This window comes from Pipistrellus hanaki (assembly GCF_964339955.1).
Source record: "Pipistrellus hanaki genome assembly, chromosome: 1".
NCBI classification, from domain to species: Eukaryota; Metazoa; Chordata; class Mammalia; order Chiroptera; family Vespertilionidae; genus Pipistrellus; species Pipistrellus hanaki.
In genome coordinates, this window is record NC_140503.1 from 70,852,891 (window position 1) to 70,880,371 (window position 27,481).

Genomic DNA, 27,481 nt, shown 5'->3' on the forward strand with positions numbered 1-27,481 from the left:
AAAATTTTATTAAATTATACAACTAAGGTAAGAATACATTTTTCCTTTAAAACTAGAATATTACAGATAAAGCTAAATCTCTTTTGACCACTACTTATAATCCCTGCTGCTTCTGCCTCCTGACCCCTGCAAAGAAAATTATTGTTTTGAATGTGGGGTTTATTTTTTCAGATCTTAAAGGACTTTAGTATTCATATTGTTTTGTATTTGTCTTTATGCTTTCAAATAAATGGCATTAAACTGTATATATTATTTAAAAAACTATTTGGAATAATTATAGATTTACAAACAGTTGCAAAAATATGTACAGGGAGGTGCAATATATTCTTCACTCAGTTACCCCCATTTTTTAAATGCATAGTTAAAAAACATGCATTTTTCCAATCAGTAATGTTTAGTAGTCTATCCATGTTGAATTTAGTTTTTCTACTTAATTTCTCTTAAATACTGATCAGCATGCCATTAAATTAATAGGTGACCTTTTATTTAGATCTCCACGGGTAATGCTGCTTGAGCTAAAATGCCATGTGCTTGATATTCATTAACTCACCAAATCCTCACAGCAGCCCTATCCATTGTTTACTCCTTGTTTGCCAGGCTCCTTTCCCCCCCAAAAATGTTTAGCAGCTTTAGTCACATAGCCTCAAAGTGGAAACATCAATGCATTGATCAATAAGAGGATGAATAAACAAACTGGCAGATTCCCACAATGTTGCCAGGCTCTCTCCACACAAAATGATGAATAAGACAGAACTGGTCCATTCTCTCCACCACCACCCCCCCTTTTTTTTTAAATCTAATTTTTTTTTTTTTTTTTTTTTTTATTGATTTCAGAGAGGAAGGGAGAGGGAGAGACAGAAATGTCAATGATGACAGAGAATCATAGATTGGCTGCCTCCTGCGCGCCCCCACTGGGGATCAAGCCTGCAACTTGAGCATGTATCTTGACCAGGAATCGAACTGTTACCTCTTGGTTCATAGGTCAATGCTCAACCACAGAGCCACACCAGCTGGAGCCCCATATTGGTTCTTTTAAAAATATATATATATTTTATTGATTTTTCACAGAGAGGAAAGGAGAGGGATAGAGAGCTAGAAATATCGATGAGAGAGGAACATCAACCAACTACCTCCTGCACACCCCCTACCAGGGATGTATCCGCAACCAATGTACATGCCCTTGACCAGAATCGAATCTGGGACTTTTCAGTCTGCAGGCCGATGCTCTATCCACTGAGCCAAAGCAGTTTCGGCCATATTGGTTCTTATGGCTAGCTGAATAAAATGACAGGAGAAAAACATGTTTTAATATATACACACAGGAAATTCACATAAGCATGAAAATTCTCAAACAGTAAGGCAGAATAAGGTGTGTGTGTCATTCTGGATTAAGGAGAAGGAGATAACAGTCTGGGACTTGAAAGTGAAATATGTAAGGCAATTCACCGTGAGTTGGAAAGAGTTAATGTTTAGTAAACAAATGTTTGCTGGGCCATCTAGAGACAATGGGTCAGAGAGAGGACTTTGGTCCAAGGGGCCTGCTGGGTTCCTCCCATCTACCACACCAGTTCGTGTTGTACTGTGGTCATCTATGTGGCAGTTCTTCTGGGACAGGCCTTCTATCTCCAATGCTTTTTAGATATTTTGGGGGAAGGTCATTGATTCTTCCTGAGTCTTCTGTTTCTTTTTATTCTTTTTTTTTCTTTTTTTTTTTTAAATATATTTTATTGATTTTTTTACAGAGAGGAAGGGAGAGAGAGAGAGCTAGAAATGTCAATGAGAGAGAAACATTGACCAGCTGCCTCTTGCACACCCCCTACCGGGGATGTGCCCGCAGCCAATGTACATGCCCTTGACTGGAATCGAACCTGGGACCTTTCAGTCCGCAGACCGATGCTCTACCACTGTGCCAAACCGGTTTCGGCCTGTTTCTTTTCTAAATTAAATGTATAGGGTGACATTTAATAGGTTAATAGGAGCATATAGGTTTCAGGTGTAGATTTCTATGATGCAAGATCTGTATATTGCCCTGCCTGTCCATCCCCCAAAATAAATCTCCCATCACATTAGGCCCCCTTCCCTCTCCACCCACCAACTTCCCTCTGTAACCACCACTCTGCTGTTTGTGTGCAAAGTTTCAGTCATATTTTCCACATATTGTTCCCGGAAGAGGGACCTGGCCCTTAGGCAGTCTGCTTGGGACTAATTGGAAGTGTGTGGGTTCTTGACTTCATGCAGGAAAATTTTCACAGCAGGAGTTCAGGTGAATTTTAGAGCATGTATATTAAAGCTGGGGACAGGGAGGGAAAGAGAGAGAGAGATGAGGGAGATGAGGGAGATGAGGGAGATGAGAGAGAAAAGCATTGATAGGCTGAATCCTGCACGCACCCCAACAAGGGATCAAGCATGCAGCCTGGCTATGTGCCCTGACTGGGAATTTAGTCCGCCCCTTCTAGTGTAGTACTGGACACACTAGGCAAGGCTGGTCCCTTTAAAAAAATATATATTTTATTAAAAAAATAAATTATAAAATATATATATATATTATTGACTTTTTACAGAGGAAAGAGAGATAGAGAGTTAGAAATATCAATCAGCTGCCTCCTGCACACCTCCCATTGGGGATAAGCCCACAACCAAGGCACATGGCCCCTGACTGGAATCGAACCTGGGACCCTTCAGACTGCAGGCCAATGCTCTCTATCCACTGTGCCAAACCGGTTAGGGCTGGTCCCTTCCCTCTTGAATCTTACCTACTACTGAGAGAAAACAAGTATAAATCAGTGAACAAATAAGCCAGATATTTGCTGATTCTAAATACTATGAAGAAAATAAATAGGCCCTACTGGCATGGCTCAGTGGTTGAATGTTGACCTATGAACCCAGAGATCAAGGTTCAATTCTTGGACAGGATATATGCGTGGGTTTTGGGCTCAATCCTACTGTGGGGCATGCAGGAGGCAGCTGATCGGTGATTCTCGCTTATCGTTGATGTTTCTATCTCTCCCTGTCCCTTCATCTCTAAAGTCAATAAAAATGTATTTTCAAACATGTACATATTTTTTAAAAATATATTTTATTGAATTTTCACAGAGAGGAAGAGAGAGGGATAGAGAGTTAGGAACATAGATGAGAGAGAATCATTGATCAGCTGCCTTTTGCACACCCCCTACTGGGGATGTGCCAGCAACCAAGATATATGCCCTTGACAGGAATTGAACCTGGGGCCTTTCAGTCCGCAGGCCAACGCTCTATCCACTGAGCCAAACCGGTTTCGGCCATGTACATACTTTTTTTAAAAGAAAACAAATAAGGTGACAATAATAGATAGCAATGAGAGGGGTTGAGTTAGGTAAGGCCACAGTGAGGAAAAACTGCTTTGAGGCCAAAACTGGTTTGGCTCAGAGCATCAGCTTGCTGACTGAAGGGTCCCAGGTTCGATTCTGGTCAAGGGCAAGTACCTTGGTTGCGGGTACATCCCTTGTAGGGGGTGTGCAGGAGGCAGCTGATAGATGTTTCTCTCTCATCGATGTTTCTACACCCCCTCCCTTCCTCTCTGTAAAAAATCAATAAAATATATTTTTAAAATAAATAAATAAAAGACTGCTTTCAGGAGGAGGCATTTGAACTGAAGCCAGGCTTTGCAAATGAGCCTGGAGAGGAACAGAGGAACAAATGACCATAAGTGGCTTCTAAAGAATTTGCCTTCTGATCTGTAAACTGAGCAACTGTACCAGGACCTTGTCACTTTCATTTCTGTGCCACCAGCTACCTACAGGGAAAGAGGAAGGGGGTAGGGCCGAATAATGCCGCAGTAACACCTTATTCATGTGTATCTCTGTGTATTTGCCAAATTGTGAGACAGATTCCTATAAGCGGAATTGCTGGTTTTAAAAGGAATTGTGCACTTGAAAATTTCACGAATAACACAAAATTATCATCCCTCCAATCATACCAATTTGTACTCTCACACTACAGTGGCCTCTTTCTCACAGTGTTACCAGCTGTATTCCCCCACCATTCTTAGTTCCTAATGAAATAAGAGTGCTTGTAAGGGAAGGAGTCAAAACTAATTTTGAAAATTACTTAGGCCTAGGTGCACGGAGAGTTAACAAATTAGGGGCATGCTAAATGCTGGGACTAAAGAGGTTAGTGAAACACACTTGTGGTCCTGGAACTCGTGGAGCTTACAGTCTACGAAGTGCTCTCCAACAGAATTATAATGTGAGCTACAAGTGTAATTAAATTTTTTCCTAGTGGCCACATTAAAAGTGTAGAAAGAAACAAGTAAAATTTTTGAAAAGATAAATTTAAAAATATATTTTATTTAACCTACTAGTAAGTATCAGAAGTATCATTATTTCAGCACGAAGCCAATAGGAAAAACTATTGAGATATCTTACATTCATTTTTTTAATGCAAAGTCTTCAAAGTCCCGTGAGATTTTATACTGATGGAAAATCCCAATTCAGATTACGGTATGTCACAGATTATGTCACATGTGGCGAATGGCTATGGTGTTATGGGCCATAACTCTAATGCAATGCTTTTCAGCTGTGAGCTGCATCCATCATCGGGGACTGTAATCATAAGGGGGGAGGGGCAGTCCCAGCCAGCACTACAACAACAACAAAAAGCCCAGTAGGCAGCTCCTTGCTATAATGCCTGAAACAGCTCAAATCAGTCAGCAGGTCTCCTAGGAGCTAATCTCAGGAAAACGCTGGATTGGTTTTCATCCAGAAAGTTGAAGAAAAGCTATCTGCTCAGAAAGTTTCTTGATTCTTTCTACATGTGGAGATGGCTGAGGAAGGCTGGTCTGAGGACAGCATTCACTGGACCAGGAGACAAAACGACTGGATTCTCGCTACCCATTTCCCCCGCATTAGCTGGGACAATTCAGTCACGTGGTCTCAGTGCCAATATTACACACAAATTGATTCTCAAGGAGTAATACGCAAGACGGAGTATGCCTGTGACTGACAGTGATGTGTTAATTAAGTGAAGTATGTACTCGGAGCATCCCTAACCTATAGAAAATAAATGTCTTTTTCTTACCAGGATTCAGAGAAGATGTGCATTGAAATTGTCAGCCTGGCCTTCCACTCAGAGGCTGAAGTGATGTCTGATGAGAACATAAAACAGGTGTATGTGGAGTACAAGTTCTATGATCTGCCCCTGTCAGAGACGGAAACGCCGGTGTCCCTGAGGAAACCGAGGGCAGGAGAAGAGATCCACTTCCACTTTAGCAAGGGTGAGGCAGCCCCGCGGCCAGCGGGGAGAGCGGGCCGACGGACTGCGGGGCCAGAACTACTCTGGACTTCTGATGGGGTGGATCCAACCCTTTTTCTTTTACTCAACAACATAGTGTGCGCATGTGGTTTGAAAATGCCAGGTAGCCTTAAGAAGGTTTTGAAGTAAAAGTAAACAGCCCTTTGCCCCACCCCTTCTCCAAAAATCACTCCCACGCCCCTTCTGTCATCCCTCAGTCTGCTGTACCAGTTTTTCCCTTTTTTCTGTTATTTCTTCTGTTATTTGACTCCATATTTCTGAGTAATGTTTTATTGCAATTTACCGATTCACCAACTTTAGAGATTGTTTGCTTAGTTTCTATCTTAGAACATAACATTTCTTTCACACCATAGCCATGTTCACTTCCCCCCTTAGATGTATCAGAAGCTCCAAACTTCTATCTTGCCTTCCCACCACCCAAGTGTCTGTCTTGCATCCTTTTAGTTGCTCAGTTACACCAGGGTCCTCACTGGCCGCAGGGGAAAGGAAGAATGCCTCCTCCTGAACCCATTACACAGATTTCATAGAACGTAATGGCTAGCACTTAATCATGTGGCCAAACCTGGCTAAAGTAGAGGTTGGAAAAGATAGGTCAGTTTATTGGAGACTGTAACATCTATACTAATAAAAGGGCAATATGCTAATTAGACCAGACATCCTTCCGGACAAAGCCATGGTGGCAGGGGGCGAGGCAGAAGTGGTTAGGGGCGATCAGGCCAGCAGGGGAAAGCACTTAGAGGGCAATCAGGCTGGCAGTGGGGAGCAGTTAGGGACAGTCAAGCAGGCAGGCAGGAGAGCGATTAGGAGCCAGTGGTCCCAGATTGCAAGAGAGATGTCTGACTGCCGGTTTAGGAATGATCCCGACAGGCCAGGCCGAGGGGTCCCACCTACAGGAGGGACCCTGCTCACTCCGCAGATGCCCTCGAGCCACAGTGTCACCCCAGGTGTGGCCGGTAGGGGAGGGGCCGACGGAGGTTGGCTCCAGGGCCTGCCCAGCCCATTTCACCCATTCCCGCCCTATTGGCCACCTTCTAATTAATTTCCTTTCAATGTGCATGAATTTGTGCACACCAGGTCACTAGTATGTAAATAATAGGTGTGGCCCAGCCAGTATAGCTCAGCAGCTGAGCGGAGACCCATGAACCAAGAGTTGCTGGTTGATTCCAGGTCAGGTTGTAGGCTCAATCCCCAGAAGGGGGCGTGCAGGAGGCAGCAGATTGATGATGTTTCTCTCTCAAGGATGTTTCTATCCCTCTTTCTTCCTTTCTCTTTAAAAATAAATAAAAAGTGTTTAAAATAAATAATAAATAATAGGCATGGCTGGGTTCAATAAACCTTTACAAAACCGGGTGGCCAGCCCCATGGGCCCTATTTTTTCAACCTCTGTTTTATATGTACCACTTATGAAAACCTTAGTGTCCAAATAGCAAAAGTGAATGATTCTCGGTCCTTTTCCCTCTTCTTATCTTAACATAGTGATAGACCTGGACCGCGTGGAGCAAAAAGGCCGAAGGCAATTTCTGTTCGACTTGCTGAACGGTCAGGGTCCTGAGCAAGGATGGTAAGCATTTACCCTCCACTTTGAAAGAAAAGAGATATTCACCCAAGAATCGAAGAGTTTTAGTTTGGTTTTGTGCTGATATTGAATATGTTTACTTCTTTTACATTGATTTACCCTTAATGAATTTCTTATCTACTTGAGCCTAATTTATGTTCATGGCTAACTATCTGATAAAATATATAATCTCATAGATTTAGTTCATTTCTCATTCCATACCAGCTCGTGTGTGTGTGTGTGTGTGTGTGTGTGTGTGTGTGTGTGTTTGAGGCATCAATTTACTTAATACTGACAGTACCCTAAATGGAATGGACAAATGCTGCAATATTTTGAGATAATTTTATTCATTTCTCATAAACACAGTACCATCACTAGCTTACCAAATATTATGGCCTTCTAAAATTAATTTTGTTCAATTTAAAATATTATTTCTTTGCAGGAAATACTTTGATATAACTGAAGAAATTCTAGATCTACTATAAGTTTTAGGAAAGCCAATTGTCATTATTCCTGTCATCTGAGGAGGCCTTTTAGAGATTCCAGATGAAACATAAGGGATATACCTATACTTAAAAAATTATTTATTGTTTAGCGGAAATTTGAAATTCAATTTAAGCAACCATATGTTTGGGGCTTTTCTTTTCTTGTGCAAAATCTGCCAACCTTAATTCCTTAATGTATATGTGGGTAAGAAATAAGATGGGGGGGCCAGTGTTTTAATTTATTACTTATCTAAAAGCCCAATACATTTATTTAATTTGCTTTTACTTTGTCTCCAGTTAGTCATAGAGAAAGGAGACAGCTGAAATAAAGAGTGAATCTGACATCAGAATCACAATGGACTTTTAAAATAGATAAAAGCTTACTGTTAACTTTTGGGAGTGAAAAGTAATTTGGTTGTTTCTGTATTCATGTTAAATTTAGCTTTTTTTTTCTTTCTCTCAGCATTCCCAGAGCTCTCTTTTCCTTTATTTCCTTACCAGAGGCCCGAGGCATGAAGATTCGTGCTAGAATGGGCCCTCCTTTCCCTGGCTGCTGGCATCACTTTTCCACTCAGGCCCAGCCCTGGAGCAGCCTCTTTCTGGCCCTGGAGCCACCTCTTTCCACTCCGGCCCGCCTTCCCTGCTGCCCAGGAGTTGAGCGACTGGGGTGGGCAGAATGCCTGCGATGCAAGTGTCCTGCCCACCCCAGTCGCTCAACTCCTGTGTATGCAAATTAGCTGCCATTTTTGTTGGGTTAATTTGTATATCACTCCTGATTGGCTGGTGGGAGTAGTGGAGATATGGTCAATTTACATGTTTGTCTATTATTAGGTAAGAAGATACTGGCAACACTTTTTTCTTTCCTTTTTGCAACTTTCTACTCAATTTTAGAGTTCAGTTTATTTTATTTTGACTTCCTTTTGCCAATATGGTACAATAAACAGAACATTGTCTATGTAATCAGACAGACTTGGTTTTGAATCCTGATCTTCCATTTATAATGATCTCTAAGTCATTACTTAGTTTGAAGGCTACTGTGAGCATAAAATTTAAATAACATCGTTTGCCTTAAGCACTTGGTATTGTGTCTAGCATGCAGTAATGATAGCTACCTACCATCCCTTTCCTGGGAAAATTGGGATGGGGGAGTTGGTATTATCCCTTTGCAGTTTTAAGTTCTCAATAACCATACAGAAACATAACCACAAGTGAGTATTGCTTACTGAGTTAGAAATGTATCATTTCAGAATTCTTCTTTCAGCTTAGTTATCTTTAGCTGCAATTTTAAGAGTTTAAATTTTTAGTCCTATTCTTGTTCCTTTAGTACTATTAGCCACCAATGTTTGCTTTAAAAAGCCCATATTTTTTATCGATTTCAGAGAGGAAGAGAGAGATAGAAACATCAAAGATGAGAACCATTGATCAGCTACCTCCTGTATGCCCCACACTTGGGTCTGAGCCTGAAACCAGGGCATGTGTCCTGACTGGGAATTGAACCATGATCTCCTGGCTGATAGGTCAATGCTCAACCATTGAACCATGTTGGCTGGGCCAATGTTTGCTTTAAAAAATACATAGAATTATGCCCTGGCCAGTGTTATTCAGTTGGGTTGAGTGTTGTTCCATGCACAGAAAGGTCATTGGTTCAATTTAGACCAGGGCACATACCCAGATTTCAAGTTTGATCCCTGGTGGGATCAATGTTTTTCTTTCTCTCTCTCCTCCCTTCCTATTTTTCTAAAATCAATAAACACATTAAAAAGAAGTATAGGATTATGAAGTGTCCAAAATAGGCAAATTGAAAGACAGGAAGTAGATTAGTAGTTGCCATGAGCTGAGGGAGAGGGCAATAGAGAATGAATGCTTAATGGGTACAGGAGTTTTGGAGGCGATGAACGTGACCTGGAATTAGATAGCGGTGATGGTTGCACAAGATTGTGATGATACTAAGAAATACTGAATTGCACACTTTCAAATGATTAAAATAATGAATTTATGATACTTGAATTTTTCTGAAAAAAAAAAAATTAGTAGGTACCAGTCTCTGGAATTCAAGAAATACAGAATTTTCTTGTTTCCTTTACTATGCTCAGGCTTGGTACCCAACTTTTATTTAGAAATTGAAAACTTTTTTCTAACTTCTCCTGTTTATTGGTTTTTGTGCAACTCACCCACTGACCTTATCAAATCTTTCATCAAAATTATAAACCAGCTCTATCTGGTTTGGCTCAGTGGATAGTGTTGGCCTTCGGACTGAAGAGTCATGGGTTCAATTCCGGTAGAGGGCACAGGCCTGGGTTGCAGACTCAATCCCTCGCGGAGGGTGTGCAGGAGGCAGCTGATTAATGATTCTCTCTCATCATTGATCTCTCTCTATTCTTCTCCCTTCCTCTCTGAAATCAACAAAGATATATCTAAATATATCTCAACGGTTTTGAGACAACCTGCTCAATTACATTATCTTGAGTCTTACAGTTCCCTTTCAAGGCTGGTTGTTAAAACTTTTTAAAAATATATATTTTATTGATTTTTTACAGAGAGGAAGAGAGAGGGATAGAGTTAGAAACATCGATGAGAGAGAATCATTGATCAGCTGCCTCTTGCACACCCCCTACTGGGGATGTGCCCACAACCAAGGTACATGCCTTGACCAAAATCGAACCTGGGACCTTTCAGTTCGCAGGCCGACGTCCTATCTGAGCCAAACCGCTTTCGGCATTAAGACTTTTTAAATATACTTTTTAACATCCTCACTGCAGATATGTTTTTAATGATATTTTTTAGAGGGAAAGAAGAAACTCTCTCTCTCTCTCTCTCTCTCTCTCTCTCTCTCACACACACACACACACACACACACACACACACGCAAGCACGATGCCAGAAACTGATCAGTTGCCAACTGAATGGGGGATTAAAGCTGCAACCTAAACCGGGAATTAAACTGCAACCTTTTGGTGTACAGGATGATGCTCCAATCAACTGAGCAAGCTGACCAGGACCGGTTGTTACTTTAAATTACACCAATTCCTCACTCTTTTGCTGTTGCAATTAGACATTGTCTAATTTATGATTACTTTTATCCTTTTTTTTTTTTTTTAAGGCTTAGAGTATCAGCAGTGCTGAATTAATTGTAATTTCCCTCCCTTAGTTTAAAGTTCACAGTGGTAAGTGATCCTATGGATGAAGAGAATGAATGTCAAGAAGTAGGATATGCCTATCTGAAACTACGCCAGATCATGGAATCAGGAAGAGACATTGTAGAGCAAAAGCTAGACAGTGAGTAATACATGTTTTGTGCTTCTCAGTTCCATTTATTTTTAAGCAAGTCATCGTAATACTTTTCCTGTTTTACCTTCAATGCATAATTACTGCTACAAAGTTTGAGACAAACTGGATCGAAATCCCTATACCTCTACTTACTTCTAGATCAAACCTGAGGGTAGTCAATTGTCCATTTTATTAAAAAAAATTTTTTTTTTAACCTTTCTACACATCAATTTTAGTTCATATACCTTTGATTACTAAAACCTTCTATGACTCTCCAATGTTTGAGATAGGAAAAGTTTGAAAAGACAAGTTTGTTTGTTGTTGTTGTTTTTTTTAATTTCAATCAAATTTAAATGCCAGAATTTCTGACCCCTCTTGAGCAGTTTGTAAAGGCAGCTCATACCCCTTCTCATTTAATGCCTTATCATGCACCCTGTTTCTTAGACACCAACTTTCTATTCCCTCACCTCTCACAATATTAGTAACCAAGTCTTATCCATTCTACAATACTTGCGAAGTGTCTTGACTACATTCCAACTGCTATACTAGTTTTCTGAATTGATCTCCCTGGCACTGGTTTCTTCAACCCATATCCATCTACTACGGTGTTTCTATACACTTGTTATAAGGCCAACATGTTTTAACAATATTTGCATTTGAATGCCTGTAGGTGGGCCTGCTCTGTCCAGTTCTCTGTTCCCTGTTCTGAAATACAGCTGGGCCTTCACACATTTACCTTAGCTGCTAGGCTGTAGTGGGCATTTACTATTCACTAGACTAATGGTTTTTGAATTTCCTGTCATAACCCATTAGTGGATGGTGAGATTAAATTATTAAGTCACATTTTGAAGAAAAAACACACACCAGAGAACTGCAGAAAAGAAGCTATCAGAGTACATTGCACAATACTGCTCTACAGCGATTCTCAACCTGTGGGTCACAACCATTGGAAAACAAATATTTAATTATGATTCATAACAGTAGCAAAATTAGTTATGAAATAGCAACAAAAGTAATTTTATGGTTAATTTAAACCACAATAAAGGGTCGCGGCATTAGGAAGGTTGAGAACCACTGGCCTAAGGGATCCTTGTTTATCTTGCAGGTTCTTCATCCTGAGTTTGAATGGTGGGTTTCCCTGGTTCAATTCTTGGCCTTTTATTCTCCATATACCCTTTTCCTACATGTTTGCATCCATTCTCAGGATTTTAATTATAACCTAGAAATGATCTCAGATCTAGGTTTCTAGACCAGATTTTTAATACAATTTAGCTTACAGCAAACTAAGTAACTACTTGTATGCCCTTAGCATGTCCCCACCCCCACTACAAATGTGCACCTTACGTTCCCTTACCCAAATAAGGTCATCTTTGATTTCAACCTTCTTCTCACTCCCAACATTCAATCACAAAATTCTACTTTACCTCTTTAATTCAGAATGTCCCCACCTTCATACCCTCATTGTTGTACTTCAGACCCTTTCATTTCTCCCCCGAATTAGTGTAAAAGCCCAACTACCCTCCCTGATGTATTTGTATCCCCTTTGAATATATTGCCCAATAATGGATTCATTTTTCTAGAACCCAAATAAAAACTGTCACTAGTAACTTCAGTGAAAACCAAATTCCTTGAAAGGCAAATAAGACCTTTTATGATCTGGCCCCCACTTATCTGCATAGCTTTAATTTCTGCCACTCCTTGCAATTTCCTAAACTTGTCATGTTCTCATGTTTTGACATTAGCTTAGGTATCTTTTACATTTTTAAAGGCTCAGTTTAGGGACTGTCTTCAGAAAGCCTTTTCCAATTTCTCCATCCTGATTAGGTGACACTTCTGTTTTCCCAAAGCTCCTTGTTTTCATCACGGAACTTGCCATCCTGTAACTGTTCGTTGTCTTCCATTCGACTCAGTCCCCCTATGGAATGAAGTAACGTAGTATCCCTGGCACCCAGTGTTTTTTAATGGAATGCTGCTGCTGCCTGCCTGACGTTTCTTTTTCCTTTCCCAACAGTTGTTAGCCCTACAGACCAGGCTACCCCGATAGGAAGTCTGAAGGTGTCCCTTCAAGCTGTGGCTGCCTTCCATGCTATTTACAAGGAGATGATCGAAGATTTGTTTTCGGATAGAACAAGTGCTATTCCATTCTGATCTCTGTGAGGGAACCATAGTAAAAAAGTCTCTGATAAAGTAACTTGCTAACCCATAAATTTGGTTTACTGTAATGTCTAGCTAGTATCTCTTAATATGATCATAAAAGCTTAGAATATGAAAGTTTGTTGTTGTGATACTAACTTGTTTTCACTTTGTTTGGTACAAAGTCATTATTTTTTAATGCCTCAGCACTTTACCAGGCGAGCAGGCTGGCTTTTAGAACTGAAAAAAATAATCACAGACGTTGAATTTATAAAAACAAAACAACAACAAAAAACCCCAGTTTATTTATCTTTTAGTTCTTCCAAAATTGAAAATATCAAGTCCTACTGCTAAAGAGAAAAAAAACAAAAACAACAAAATCTGAGACCCCTCCCCCCTCCTCTCTTAAAGTCACAAAACACAGAATTAACTGCAGCGGAACAGGTGGGTGCTGAGAACCAGGAGGGGGAGCATGGCAAGATAAACTCCCCAAATACTTAAAAAGCGGTTCAACAGAAACTGTGATAAATACAGACAATGCAAGACAAGTAAAAATAAGGAGCAGCAGTGACGAGAGGCCATGGTGTAGAAGTGGCCTCCATTCTTCTTTTCTCTTCTCATCAGGATATCCTAGGCCCAAGGCATGACTATTTCCCCTTCCAGATCTAAACGTTGATTCTTTAATAGCGAGCCTCCTCCTAGATTTTACTAGAAGCAGTATATGAGGCGGCTGTTCTTACTCAGGTATCTCAGAAAACAAACAGTGGTAATTTTGTTCCTACCAATATCCGTGTGTGAATATGAAACCAAGCCTCGGAGCGTCGCTGCTGCTTATGTCTTCCAAGGCAGCAGATACCCCAGGTCTTGCATGAGGCAAGAAAGCAGGAAAACTCAGACGGAGGTACCAGCCTGATCTGCCTTACTAGCTCAAGTTGTATGGTTATTATAAACATTAGCAAATTCCAAGAACCTGTCTGTTCTTGAGTACTGCAAAGATGCAACTTAAAGAGATGTGAGGAAGGTCATGTTGTAGGGTAGAATGGTGGATCGAATCTGCTGGTCAAGAACCATGGTGCAAGTAGTTATTCACCTCGTACTAACATCTTGGAAATATACTTTGAGACATCAAAGAATAAGATGTCAGAAGCCACTGACGTCCTGGCAGAAGGTGACAGGAAGAGAGGAATGAAATGGTATTAACAGTGGAAGCCTCTGCCCTTCTTCAAGAACACCTCCTGCCTTGCCATCCGGATGAGGCCATTGGCACGTGTCCTGGTGGGCCTGGAATTCCCCGAGTAGATTGGTCCACACAAATGGCCCCCTAAACCCATAAACACAAATGGCAAAACTTCAAAAGAAAAAAGGAAAAATACAGTTTCTGTCATGTAAAATTGTCAGGGGTTGGCTGGAGTAAGAATGGAGCTGAGGGCCAAAGTTCAGAAGTTACTTCCTCTTTTTCTTGGGGGGCGCAGAGCTGTGTCTGGAACCACGGTTAGAGCCACGGCCTGAGCTGTGCACAGATGCCTTCCTTTTCCGGCTCATACTTCGACTCTGTTCTTCTTCCTCCTCATAACGGCTTTCACGGTCCGCTAAACAGAAGAGATATTACTAATTAGATATAGGTTGGCAGTAGGTACCTGATACTACTGGACAGCATGAACAGTACTGAGAATATAGTTTGGAGTTAAACCTTTTAATCTGGACTCAGTCACTTACCAGTTGTGTGATCTTGACCAAGCACTTAATATTTTTGAGTCTTGGTTTATTTATAAAATAGAAAATTATAAACAAAGGATTAAATATGGTAATTTATGCAAAGTTCTATCACAATACTTAGGATACAGTGGATATTTCCTTTCACCTATTTTTTCTTTTTAAGTTTTATTATTTATTTATTTATATATATTTTTAAATTATATTTTTTTAATTGATTTTTACAGAAAGGAAGGGAGAGGGATAGAAAGGTAGAAACATTGATGAGAGAGAAACATCGACCAGCTGCCTCCTGCACACCCCCTACCGGGGATGTGCCCGCAACCAATGTACATGCCTTTGATCAGAATCAAACCTGGGACCCTTCAGTCTGCAGACCGACGCTCTAGCCACTGAGCCAAACTGGTTTTGGCTTAAGTTTTATTTATTTATTTTATAAAGAGAGGAAGGGAAGGAGAGAGATAAAGAGAGAAACATCAATTTGTTGTTGTACATATTTATGCAGTCATTGGTTGCTTCTTGTATGTGCCTGGCCAGGGATTGAACCCACAACCGTGGTGTATCAGGAGGATGCCCTAACCTATCTGAGCGGCCCAGCCAGGGCATTTCCTTTTATCTTTAACTTATATTTGGCATTTGGTTTCAGAGTAATTAAACTGGCACTATAAAAATATTCCTAACCTGGGAGAAGTCTAAAAATTTAGACTATTATAGATCTTAGATGTGGAAACTGAATGACCTAATTCTGGAGCCATATAAGACTATTTGGGTATCATGACTATGGGTCCATTGAGGACTTGACAGATGAAAAAAGTATCCAATTAGGCAGCCATGTCTCTTGGAGAATACAAATTACAGACCTTGTTTTCTCCACTAGTTAAGGACTGAAATCTGTTAAGAAATTTGTGCCTCAAAAAAATAAAACAAAAAAATTTACCTTTTCGGGCTTCTTCCTCTAGTTCATCCCAGTCTTTTCCACTCTCTTCTTCACTGCCCAATGATTCCTTGGAATAGTCTTAAGAAAAAAAAAATTGATTAGTAAGCATTAGTCATTATACTGGAAAGGAATGATAAAACTCTTCCCTTTTGCAAAGTAGTTTCCAGAAATGGCATTAGATTAGAAAGCCACAGAAGCTTTTCCTTGTAAAGGCTGACCTGATTCTTCAGCTTCTGATGAATAATCTTCATCACTGTCCTCTTCTTCTTCTTCATAGTCATCCTCTGAAGGATTAAAAGTCTCATCTTCGATTTCAGACTCTGAATCCCCTTCCTCAGCATCACTACCCTGATGAATTAGAGAAAAAAACAAAAACACTATTTACTGTCTTAATGGATATCCTAAATATATAATTCATATTTATTAAAGTTTCACTTCATCCTTTCTTGCCCAGAAATATTAATTGCAGAAATATTCTTGGTAATAAAGCATTATGCTGAGTTGGGAGGACCATTTTTTAGAAAACAACATTTCAAATCTTATCAGTGGCTGCAAATACCTAGTTAATTTATTGTTTACCTGTAAAACTAATTTGGAGAAATAATATCAGATGTGTTCAGAGATTTTCCCACTTGGTCTGGTCTTTTATGTACTACTTTTTTCTAGCTGCTCAAATAACGGACAACTATTACATAGCAGAAAAGAAACCCCACACTCACGCACCTCACCCTCAGGCTCCAGGAAGGACCAGCCACCTTGTTCGAAGAAGCCCTCAGGGTCATCAACAATAGTCTTCATGATTTTAGTCCAGTTGAGGGACTGTACTCCTTCTGTATACTTTAGGTCACAGGAACTGAGAGAAATAATATTACAAAGTCAAAATCAATCCTCTATATTTTCTAAGAATATCCAGTTGTCAGAATCTGGTGATTAGAATCTGAAGAGCAGTTAACCTTTCTTAAATGAATGGAAACAGGTATTCTTTGCACTGTGCCACCAGAACATGCCCAGATGGCTGATATTTGGTCTCCCAAAGCACTAGCCCTCACGCCAAAGCAGCATTCCAATGCAGCAATCTCTATCCCTCAACTAAATTAATCTAAGTTCACTTTCTTCTTCTTTTCTATTTTCTTTAGGAAGAACCCATGTAGAACTTGTAAGGCTGTTGGAGTTGAGAGTGAGAAAGTGATAGAGGATGAGGGGAAGCAGACAGCTAGAATGTGTGGGGCAGAATACTAGAGGAGAGAGTGATGAGAAAGCCTGAAGATGGATCCCCTCAAATTCTTGGCCAAGGATCGATCTGTACAAACATGAGAGGAAACTAACTAGAACTGGGCAAAGAACCACAGAATCCCCAGATCGCACACAGAGGTGGAAATAATTCTCCTTCCCATCAGCTTTACTGCAAAGACCTCAAAACACGCAGGGAATTGGGCAGAATCCTCAGAGAAGTGCTACCTCAGCAATGGGAACAATTAGCCCCAGACTCAAGGCTGTCCTGATCCAGCATTCATGACACTTGAGAACAACAAGTCTTTTTTTTTTTTTTTTTTTAAATATTATTTTATTGATGTTTTACAGTGAGGAAGGGAGAGGGACAGAGAGCTAGAAACATCGATGAGAGAGAAACATCAACCAGCTGCCTCCTGCACACCCCCACCAGGGATGTGCCCACAACCAAGGTACAAGCCCTTGACCAGAATCGAACCTGGGACCTTTCAGTCCGCAGACCGACGCTCTACCACTGAGCCAAACCGGTTTTGGTGAGAACAACAAGTCTTAAAAGATCAAATGGAATCCAAATAACTTAACTGTAGCTTAGAATAGAATCTAAAAAGTTTTGAATTAACAAAACTTAGCACCCAAAAATGTGGAGCCACAATGTAGGGCAACCAAACACAAATTACCAGGCATGCAAAGAAGCAAGAGAAAAATCAACCAATGAAAATAGACCCTGACAATACAAAGCTGATGAATAAAGTAGCAAATAAAGATGTTAAAAAAGCAATGATAAATGTTCCATAAGTTCATATGTTTCATATGTTTTAGAAGAGGAAAACTTAAATTATATAAACTTAAAACTTTCATCACATTTTTTCAATGTGATGAAAAAATGAAGTTTATATAATTACTCTAAAAAAAAAAAAAAAAAAGAAATGAGGAAAGAATAAAAATATTTGAAGATTCATTTATATCCAAATATAAAAACGACAAAGCCCACAGATTTAAGAAGCTCAATGAACACCAAACATTTGGATAATTATAATAAAGAAAACCATACCAAAACATCTAGTTATCAAAATGCTAAAAACCAATAAGAAAAAAAAATCTTAAAGAAGGTTGAGAAAAAGAGGAAAGAAGAATGATAGCAGAAATCCTCGAAAACTAAAAGACAGAAAATAACATCTTAAATAGTAAAAGATCGTCAACTTAGAATTCTATATGCAGCAAAAATACCTTCTGAATGAAAGTGAAATACTTTTAATAAGCTGAGGCAATTTACATAGAAAACCTGCATTTCAAGTACTAAAAGTTTATGAGGCAAAGAAATATAGCAGAAGGCTACAGATAGAAGGTTGGAATCACACAATGGCATGAAGAGCACTAGGAATGGTAGATATTAGTTATACAAAAGACTTTCCCCCTCATTTTGTAAACTGAAATGACAATAAATTGTGGAATTCATAAAATATTCGAAGTACAATATATGACAATAGCAGAAAGGACAGAAGAGAAATTGAAGCATAAGAACCTTCCAACAATAAAGATGTATTATCTGAGAGGAGACGGTAATAAGATGTATATGTAAATTTTAGAGTGATTATTATAAAAGTAAAACAATGTGGTTTAGTGGCTGAGCATGAGGTCACTGTTCGATTCCTGGTCATGGCACATGCCTGGGTTGCGGGCTCAATCCCTGGCAGGGGGGTGTGCAGGAGGCAGCTGATCGATGATTTTCTCTCATCATTGATGTTTCTCTCCCTCCCCTCCCTGCCTCCCTCCCTCCCTCTTTCTCTCTCTTCCTCTTTGAAATCAAGAAAAATATGTTAAAAAACAAAGCAAAACATAAAGCACAGGACAGATGAAAAACAAATAGCAAGATGGCAGATTTAAACACAATCATATTGATAATTACATTAAACATAAATGGTCTGTATTCAACAATCCAATGAAAATGTAGACATTCTCAGAATGGATTTTAAAAAGTGAGACTGGCTGGTATGGTTCAGTGGTTAAGCATCAATCCATGAACCAAGAGGTCCCCAGGTTCAATTTCCGATCAGGGCTAGATCCCTAGAGGGGGTGTGCCGGAGGCAGCCGATGGATGTTTCTCCCTTATCGAAGTTTCTATCTATCCCTTTCCCTTCTTCTCTATTAAAAAAAAAAAAAAAGGTGAGCCGTAAATGTATGCTATATGTTATCTACAAGTAAGTTACTTTTATATAAAGTAATGTAAGTTAAAAGAAAAGCCATACTAACCAAAGCCAGAAGTCTATAGTAATATCGCACCAAGCAGATTTCAAAATAAGGAATATTACTAAAAATGATGAACATTTTATAATCACATGATCTCACTCATATGTGGAATCTAAGCAACAAAACAAATTGATGAATGGAGTGGATCCAGAGACACGAAAGCATGGAACAGAGTTCAGAATCTTGGAGGGAAGGCGGGGGAGTGGGAGGTAATCAACCAAGAACCTCGTATGCATATATGCCTAGCCCATGGACCCAGATAATGGGGCAGTGAGGGCCTGGGGTGGGGCAAGGGTAGGCTGGAGGGATCAATGGGGGGAAAAAAGGGGACATATGTAATACCTTCAATAAATAATTATTTTTAGCCTAGCTGGTTTGGCTCAGTGGATAGAGCCTTGAACTGTGGACTGAAGAGTCCTGGGTTTGATTCTGGTCAAGGGCACATGCCCATATTGCGGGCTTGTTCCACAGTGGGGGGCATGCAGGAGGCAGCCAATCAATGTTTCTATCATATGTTTCTATCTCTCTTATCATTAATGTTTCTATCTCTCCCTCTCCCTTCCTCTCTGAAATCAATAAAATAAAAAAATGAATGAGACTAGGTTAAAAAATTATTTTTTTTAAAAAAATAGACCCTCCTCTACATGGTAACCCCCACCCCCCCCCAAGATGTCAAGGTAATTTGATGGGTAAAAGATAATCTTTTCAACAATTCATGCTAGAATTGGAGGCAACCCCTCCCCCCCATCTCTAATAATAAAAGTGTAATATGCAAATCGACTGAACAGCAGAATGACCGTCCAGACGACCTTCTGGACAACCACACTATGATACCCACTGGCTCCAGGCCAGCCAAGGTGAGTGCAATGCGATAGGTCGGGGGCCTGGCCATTGCCCCGTGATTGCCCTGTAGTAGGGGTGTCGAACTCAATCAGAGAAGGGGCCAAAATCTAAAATCCAGCCTAAATCGCCGGCCGAATGGTTTACTGAACAGTCATAAACTGACAATGTCATAAACTGACAGCGGAGTGCAGTGATGACAGCGCGGTGCGGGCCACATTGCAAGGCCTGGCGGGCTGGATTTGGCCCGCGGGCCTTGTGTTTGACACATGTGCTGTAGAGGGAGGCCCAGGCCACTTGGCCAGCTTGCTCTTTGGGGCTATTGAATTCAGGGTTCCAGACTGTGAGAGGACACAGGCCTGGCTGAGCTCCCCCTGCTTCCCCCCAGTGCATGAGTTTCATGCACCGGGCCTCTAGTATATATATATCTCCAAAACATGAACCTTGACCCTTATGCCACAGTAAAAAATTAACTCAAAATTAATCACAGAGCTGAGTGTAACATCTAAATCTATAAAACTCTAGAAGAGAGAAAATTTTTTGCAACCTTGGGTGAGGCAAAACTTATTAGACAAGCTCTGGTCAGTGTCACTCAGTGGTTAGAGCGTTAACCCATGCATTGCAAGGTCAAAGGATTATTCTCTGGTTAAGGGCATGTACCTATATTGCAGGTTCAATCCCCAACCTGGGTCAGGGCACGTTCGGGAGGCAACCGATCAGTGTATCCCTCACACATCGATGTTTTCTATTTCTTTTCCCCTCCCTCCCTCTCTAAAAACCAATGGAAAAGCCCTAGCCAGTTTGGCTCAGTGAATAGAGCGTTGGTCTTCGGACCAAAGAGTCCCGGGTTCAATTCCAGTCAAGGGCACATACCTTGATTACAAACTCCTCCCCAACCCAGGCCCTGGTCAGGGCTCATGCAGGAGGCAACCAATCAATGTGTTTCTCCCACATTGATATTTCTCGGTCTTGCCCTCTCTCTCTCTCTCACTCTTTCTAAAACTCAATGGAAAAATATCCTCAGGTGAGAATTAAAACAATAAAAACCAATGGGAAAAATACCTTTGGTGAGGATTAACAACAAAAAATAAATTAGACAAGACATAAGAGCAACATTACAAAAGCAAAAGTTGACCAAAATTTTCGTGAACATTTTACACTTCTGGCTTGTAAAAGACATTTAAGAAAATGAAAAGGCAGCCGAAACCGGTTTGGCTCAGTGGTAGAGAGTCAGTCTGCGGACTGAAAGGACTCAGGTTCGATTCCGGTCAAGGGCATGTACATTGGTTGCGGGCAAATTCCTGGAAGGGGGTGTGCAAGAGGCAGCTGGTCGATGTTTCTCTCTCATCGACGTTTCTAGCTCTCTATCTCTCTCCCTTCCTCTCTGTAAAAAAAAATCAATAAAATATATTAAAAATAAAAAAAAAAGAAAATCAAAAGGCAAAGAAACTATTGAAAGAAATATACAAAATCTGTATTTGTTGGAAGACTTGTATATAGCATAAAGAATTCTTTAACTCGGTAACAAATTTTCAATTTGGGCAAAAAATATGAAGATATTTCATCAAAGGTACAGAATGATAAATAGCATATGAAAAGGCGCTCAACATCATTAGCCATCATGGAAATGCAAACTGAAAACACAATGAAATAGCACTACATACTCACTGTAATGGCTAATATTTAAAAGACTGAAAATAACAAGTGCTGGTGAGGATGTGGAGCAACTACAATTCTCACACACTGCAGGTTTTTTAGCACCTTGGAAAATGATTTTATAGTTTCTTATAAAACTAAACATAAATTTAACCATATGGCCAGCATTTCCAATATTATAGGTGGTTTACCTAAGAAAAATGAAAACATGTCTATACAAAGAGTTGTATATAATGCTTATAACAGCTATTCATAATAATCCCCAAATGAAATTAACCCAAACGCCTATTAACTGGTCAAGTATGGACTATTTACACAGTATAATATTCCTTAGTAATAAAAAGGAATGTAGTACTGATGCACAACTTAGATAAATTTCAAAAGCATTATACTAAGTGAAGGATGCAAGAAAGAAACGTTATATCATGTATATTTCCATTTATGTAGCAGTCTAGATTTTTCTAGAATCTTCTGCGAAGTGTATAATGACAGAAACCAGGGACAGGGTTAAGGAGATTGACTGTAAAGAGATATGAACACTTTTAGGAGTGAAGGAAATGTTCTATATCCTGATTATAATATAATGGTAGATATGAGATTGTATATGTTTGTTAGAACTCATCAAATCATTTATTTTAATTGCTGAACATTATTACATGGAACTTGTACCTCAATAAAGCTGATTTGAAAAAGTAATATGCATCTTACACATAATATTTGTGATCGTATATCATTTACCTGCACATATTTCTTAGGAAAATCCTTAAGGAAACGATAAATTTCTATTTTTTCTGTTTATTTCTAAGCTCTTGACATGTTTCTTATGAAGAGACTACATTTAGAGCACCTTCCTCTTCCAGATAATGAAGGAGAAGGAAAGGCGCAGAGCAAATTATACTCATGGCTACTCAAGCCTCACACATTACCTGGGGAGTAAGGAACATATCCCTGTTTATTGGGGTTCTGGTACTTCCATGAGAAATACTTTTAGCTGAAGTGTGAGCATATGGTGTTAATGGCAAAAATAAAAAAAACCTGGTCAGCATGCCTCAGTGGTTCGAGCGTCAGCTCATGCACCAAAGGGTCTCTGGTTTGATTCCTAGCCCTGGTTGGGGCACATGCAGGAGGCAACTAATTGATGTGTCTCTTTCACATCGATGTTTCTGTCTCTCCCCATCTCCCTTCCACTCTCTGAAAATCAATGAAAAAAATTCCTTGGATGAGGACTAAAAAATAAAATAAAGTAAAATAAAATAAAACTTCTATCTGTCTTATCCCAGTGATAAGAGAGAACAAGTAAGAAACACTCCCCACTGTTTATAAATATTATTATAAATGTGTATAGATCTTATATCAGAGTTAGAAAAGATCTGACTTTGATTTTCCTTGTGTAAGTATCCATAAATTATTGTTGGGTATTTAGAAAAAAGTGAATAGCTCTAAAGAATCTGAATTTTCAAGTCCCAGTCTGTAACTCAAACCAAAGACAGTCTCACCTTAAGTATATCATATTTTTATGTATAACATACCATACTAATATTTTACTAGAGGCCCAGTGTATGGATTTGTGTACCGGCTATAGGTGCATTTGCCAGTGGTGAGCCCAGAGTCTGGCAGTAGCCCATCAATCAGCTGAGTGGTGCTCCCGCACTGACTGCCAGGGAGAGGGGGGGGCACGCAGCAGCTCTGGCGTTGAGCGTCTGCTCAGTTAAGTCAGTGCACATCATAGAAACCAGTCCCTTAGGATTTTATATACAAAGATAATATAGGATTCATGGGGTAAATGGGAGATTGCTGGCAGATTTACTTACTTCAACCATTCCTTGATGGGGTCAAGAGAGGCAACAGGAATGGCATTTATCATCGTCACTTTCTTGCTATAGTCCTTGTAGACTATTACCATATCAAAGTTCTTCAGGTGAAACTGAACCCGCTCAAAGTGAATCAGCTCAACTTCATCCAATGTCACCACAAAAGGTGGCTGTCAAGGAGGAAATGGATCATTATCATATAAATACTTTGCCAAATATTACATAGCAATTTCAAATACTTTCAGAATCTAAACCATTACATAAAGATTAACTAAACAATTTTTGGGGTTTTTTTTTTTTTTTTTTGAAATAGCAGTACAACATATTAAGGAGCTCCAGTAAAAGAATCTGCAAGATTAAAATCTTCTCAAGAATAAATTTAAGGAAACCATATAAACTATCAAAAAACTAAAAAGGCTTATAAAGAAACATTTGTTCAATATGTCTTATGTCTAAGATAGGTATCAAAAGAAATAACATACATCAACTCCTCAAAACACCTATCCTCCGTTTTCTCTATTTTCTTACTAAAAGGGGTTAGATATACTCACCCATTCTGTAGCATTGACCAGTGCACTACTAGTGGGCTGAAGGAGGCAAGTACTTCTGTAGGGCGCTCCATTAAACCTGAAAGAGATAAGAAAAGAAACCACATTAAGACTAAACTTGTTGCAAGAGAAACTGTTACTGCCACAATAAACATCTATTTCCCATTCCCAACAACTCCAGCATACTCAAAATACAAAGGAAGCCTCTCAGATTTATCTACTCATTCCAGAGCCCTTAAAGTTTCAAGAGGAAATAAATATCTCAAAGGCCATCAGTTATATGAAAAAGGAGAAGGTATATTAAATTATTATGAAAGAAAGAATAACCAATTTTTGTAAAAGGTAGACCAGTGAAACTTCAGGCCAGAAAAAAGAGATGTGCCTGGCCGGCGGGGCTCACTGGTTGAATGTTGACCTAGGAACCAGGAGGTCACAGTTCCATTCCCCGTCAGACACATGCCTGGGTGGTGGGTTCGGTCCACAGTGTGGGGTGTGCAGGAGGCAGCGGATCAACGATTCTCTCATCATTGATGTTTCTCTCTTTTCCTCTCCCTTCCTCTCTGAACTCAATAAGAATATATTTTAAAAAAGAAAGATATGTTACCCCAAGTCCCTAAAAGGCACTTCAAATTCCAGTTCCTCCTTGGTTAGAGCCTCTACTTTCTCAATGAAATTTTTAAAGGCAGTTTTCAGTTTGTGCCTCATTTCTCGTTCCATCTGTAGAAGAACAAAAAAAAAAATACTAATTAACTACAGCTATTGCTTTACTTTAACAATGTATCCCTTCTGAAGTGCTTTTGCAGTCATAACTATGATACTAATGGGTAAACCAAATTAAAGGCCATCATACCATTAACTGTAGAGCTGAATCTGAAATCCAAGTCTAATCCAAAAGCCACTGTAGCACACAAACTCAGCAGATATCTAAGTTATTCTCTAGACAGATTCAGAGGTTCTTTACAAAATATAAAATTACTGAACTCAGATTTGGATTACATCCTATCTCACTACCTTGCAAATAAAATACTAAATTTCACAGACCTGCTCAGCATAGAGGTCATCTCGGTCATGCATATGTTGATGTTTTCCCAAATCCGTGGTGATCTCTCCCACTTCTGTGTAAAACTGTACATCTGTGTGCCGCTTTTTACCAAACATGATGGCATTCTGAGGGCAAAAAGCAGAAAGAAGTCAGAAAAGTTAGTCTATGCAACAGATAAGAAAGCAAGATAACAACAAAATGTGAAAATATAAGAATATTACTAGAAATGACAGCACTTATATAAAAACTAGAGGCCCAGTGCATGGGGCGGGGGTGGGGGTGGGGTGGCCCAGGACGGGACATGGACCTCAGCCCAGCCTGCCCCCTCTCAGTTAGGGAGCTGTTAGGTGTAGAAGGCAACCTGGCAATCAGGGGAAGGTGACGCCCTTATCACACCTCTACGCTGCCACTGCTGGCAGCACATGCCTCAGCCAGCCCTGATTACCTGTCCTCAGGCAGCCTTGGGTGGCTGGGCAGCCACCATCAGAAGCTTGCCTGAGCCTTGGGCCAGCCCTGGGTGGCTGGAGGGTTGAGAAGCCTGAGGGACTCTGGAGGCAGGCACATGGCATAGCCGGACCTGCCTGGGGGCGGGCCCAGCCATGCCACACGCCTGCCAACCTGGGGGGGGTTGCTGAGGGGACTGGGCACCGCCATCTCTGTGAGGGCGTGATGGTCAATTAGCATATTCCATCTTTATTAACTAGAATTAGAGGCCTGGTGCACAAAATTGTGCACGGTGGGGGGGGTGTTTGTCTCAGCTCAGCCCGCGCCCTCTCATGGTCCAGGAGACCTCAGAGGGATGTTCTGCGGGGAGTGGGCCTGACATCCATAGTGCTGCCGCAGACATGGGAGAGGCTCCTGCCATCACTGCTGCGCTGGCCACCATGAGCTGGTGTCTGGCTGAGTGGTGCTCCCCCTATGGGAGCGCATTGACTACCAGGGGGCAGCTTCTGTGTTGAGCATCTTCCCCCTGGTGGTCAGTGCACATCATAGTGACCAGTCATTTCGCCATTCAGTCGATTTGCATATTACCCTTTTATTAGATGGGTTAAACTATTCCTGAAGTCACCATAAACTAATGACATTTGGGAATGTGAAAGAGTATAAACTTTAAAAAGTACTCCTACTTATTATAATGGACTTTGGAGATTATATTGGTAATAAATTGTATCTAAAGCAAAAACTTTCTATTTCAGAAAGAGGAATTGAGACCTTATATGCTTTGGTGATCATTATGTATCATCACTAAAGGAACAAAGACATTTAGCACCTTCTAGATGTTAGGCACTGCAGATTTATAACCATTATTATTATAACTATTTTAAATCCCCACAGAGGATATTTTTGGAAATGATTTTTAGAGAGAGTGGAAGGTAAGGAGAAGGGAGGGGGGAGATAGAAACATCCATGTGAGAGAGATACATTGATTGGTTGCCTCCCACACGCGCCCTTACCAGGGCCAGGAATTGAACCAGCAACCTAGGTACATGCCCTTGACCGGGAATCAAACCCATGGGCCTTTTGTGTGTGGGCTGATGCTCCAACCACTGAGCCATGCTGGCTAGGGCTTTATAAACATTTATTTTATTCAATCTTCTTAAAGACCATATATGACCAGTAACATTTTCATCACTATCTTATTTATTTATTTATTTATTTTCTTTAATTTATTTTTTTACAAACCCTTGTGTCGAGGGCTGACTTTCAATAGATCGCAGCGAGGGAGCTGCTCTGCTACGTATGAAACCCCGACCCAGAAGCAGGTCTACGAATGGTTTAGCGCCAGGTTCCCCATGAACGTGCGTTGCATGAAGGGCATGGGGGCGGCCCCCTTTCCGGTCGCACCCCTTCATCACTATCTTAAAAGCTGACTGAGCGATCTTGTCGAAGATTACATAGCTAGTGAGTAGAAAGGTATACCTTGAGGTGAAAGTGCAAGACAATAATCATTTCTCCATCACAGGGCTGGAACAATGCATGCTTGATGTTATTGTACAGAATATCCACTTTGTCTCCTCGAACAGATGTGAAGCGGAAACCTGGGGGAGGAGTGGAGGAAGCAGCTAATTACCAAGCAGCACCCTGAGCTTGGCCAAAAGGCACTGCACCTTTCTTTACTGATTTGAACAGGGTCAGAGGAAATGCCAACAAATGTACACAGCTTTCCTTTCATTCTGTCCATGCAGCAACATTAAGTAGATTCCTTCCAGCATTTCCTTGTCATACTATATTATCTGATGTGTCGTTCTTACAAATGTGTCCCTGAGACAAAGCCCCGGCACATGAGATGGTCCATACCATTGACATGGGCCTCCAGTGAACCTTGCATCCTTTTTTGGGCAATGTTTGGCCGAATGTATAGATCTTTTAGTTTGGGGTTACTCCGGTTTAGATTGATCACCAGGGAGTCTTGTTTCACAATGCCCTAAGCAAAATGAAAATTAATGTAAATCTTCAGGTATCTTTACATGTCCCCCAAACCCACGTGTCCTTTTGCAGAAAGTTGCTTTGTCTGTGGTATTCATGCTTACCTCCTTCTCTTTCTCTTCTGCTTCCCGTGTCTTATAACGCTTCTGTACCTCTTTTATAATCCGGAAAGCATTCTGAAGGTTCAAGGCTGGTACTGTCTGTTCTCCGGGTGCCTTCATATTTGAAGCTCGGTATGTACTGTAGAAAGGGGGAAGCATTTATATGAGTTTCTTCATCAGGCTAGGTTTCCTGCATTGTT

At 40.4% G+C, this 27,481-nt stretch overlaps 2 protein-coding genes across 2 annotated transcripts in view; one reads left to right on the forward strand and one right to left on the reverse strand.

Annotated features, from left to right (window-relative positions):
* The window catches only part of RPGRIP1 (RPGR interacting protein 1), a gene marked incomplete at its 5' end in the record, with an annotated part of 59,496 nt that extends 46,387 nt beyond the window's left edge, over window positions 1-13,109 (forward strand). The window contains 4 exons of the mRNA XM_084864710.1: window positions 5,059-5,251; window positions 6,766-6,850; window positions 10,478-10,605; window positions 12,608-13,109. Coding sequence (XP_084720836.1) covers window positions 5,059-5,251; window positions 6,766-6,850; window positions 10,478-10,605; window positions 12,608-12,744 — 543 coding nt within the window. The 3' untranslated portion in view covers window positions 12,745-13,109. The remainder of the gene's footprint in view (window positions 1-5,058; window positions 5,252-6,765; window positions 6,851-10,477; window positions 10,606-12,607) is intronic.
* Window positions 12,997-27,481, reverse strand: part of SUPT16H (SPT16 homolog, facilitates chromatin remodeling subunit) — a 43,364-nt gene continuing 28,879 nt past the window's right edge. Inside the window, exons 16-26 of the mRNA XM_084862868.1 lie at window positions 27,285-27,420; window positions 27,052-27,178; window positions 26,674-26,792; window positions 24,753-24,878; window positions 24,316-24,428; window positions 23,715-23,790; window positions 23,164-23,333; window positions 16,103-16,232; window positions 15,598-15,727; window positions 15,380-15,457; window positions 12,997-14,318 (exon numbers count right to left, since the gene is read on the reverse strand). Of these exons, the coding sequence (XP_084718994.1) occupies window positions 14,173-14,318; window positions 15,380-15,457; window positions 15,598-15,727; window positions 16,103-16,232; window positions 23,164-23,333; window positions 23,715-23,790; window positions 24,316-24,428; window positions 24,753-24,878; window positions 26,674-26,792; window positions 27,052-27,178; window positions 27,285-27,420 (1,351 nt within the window). The 3' untranslated portion in view covers window positions 12,997-14,172. The remainder of the gene's footprint in view (window positions 14,319-15,379; window positions 15,458-15,597; window positions 15,728-16,102; window positions 16,233-23,163; window positions 23,334-23,714; window positions 23,791-24,315; window positions 24,429-24,752; window positions 24,879-26,673; window positions 26,793-27,051; window positions 27,179-27,284; window positions 27,421-27,481) is intronic.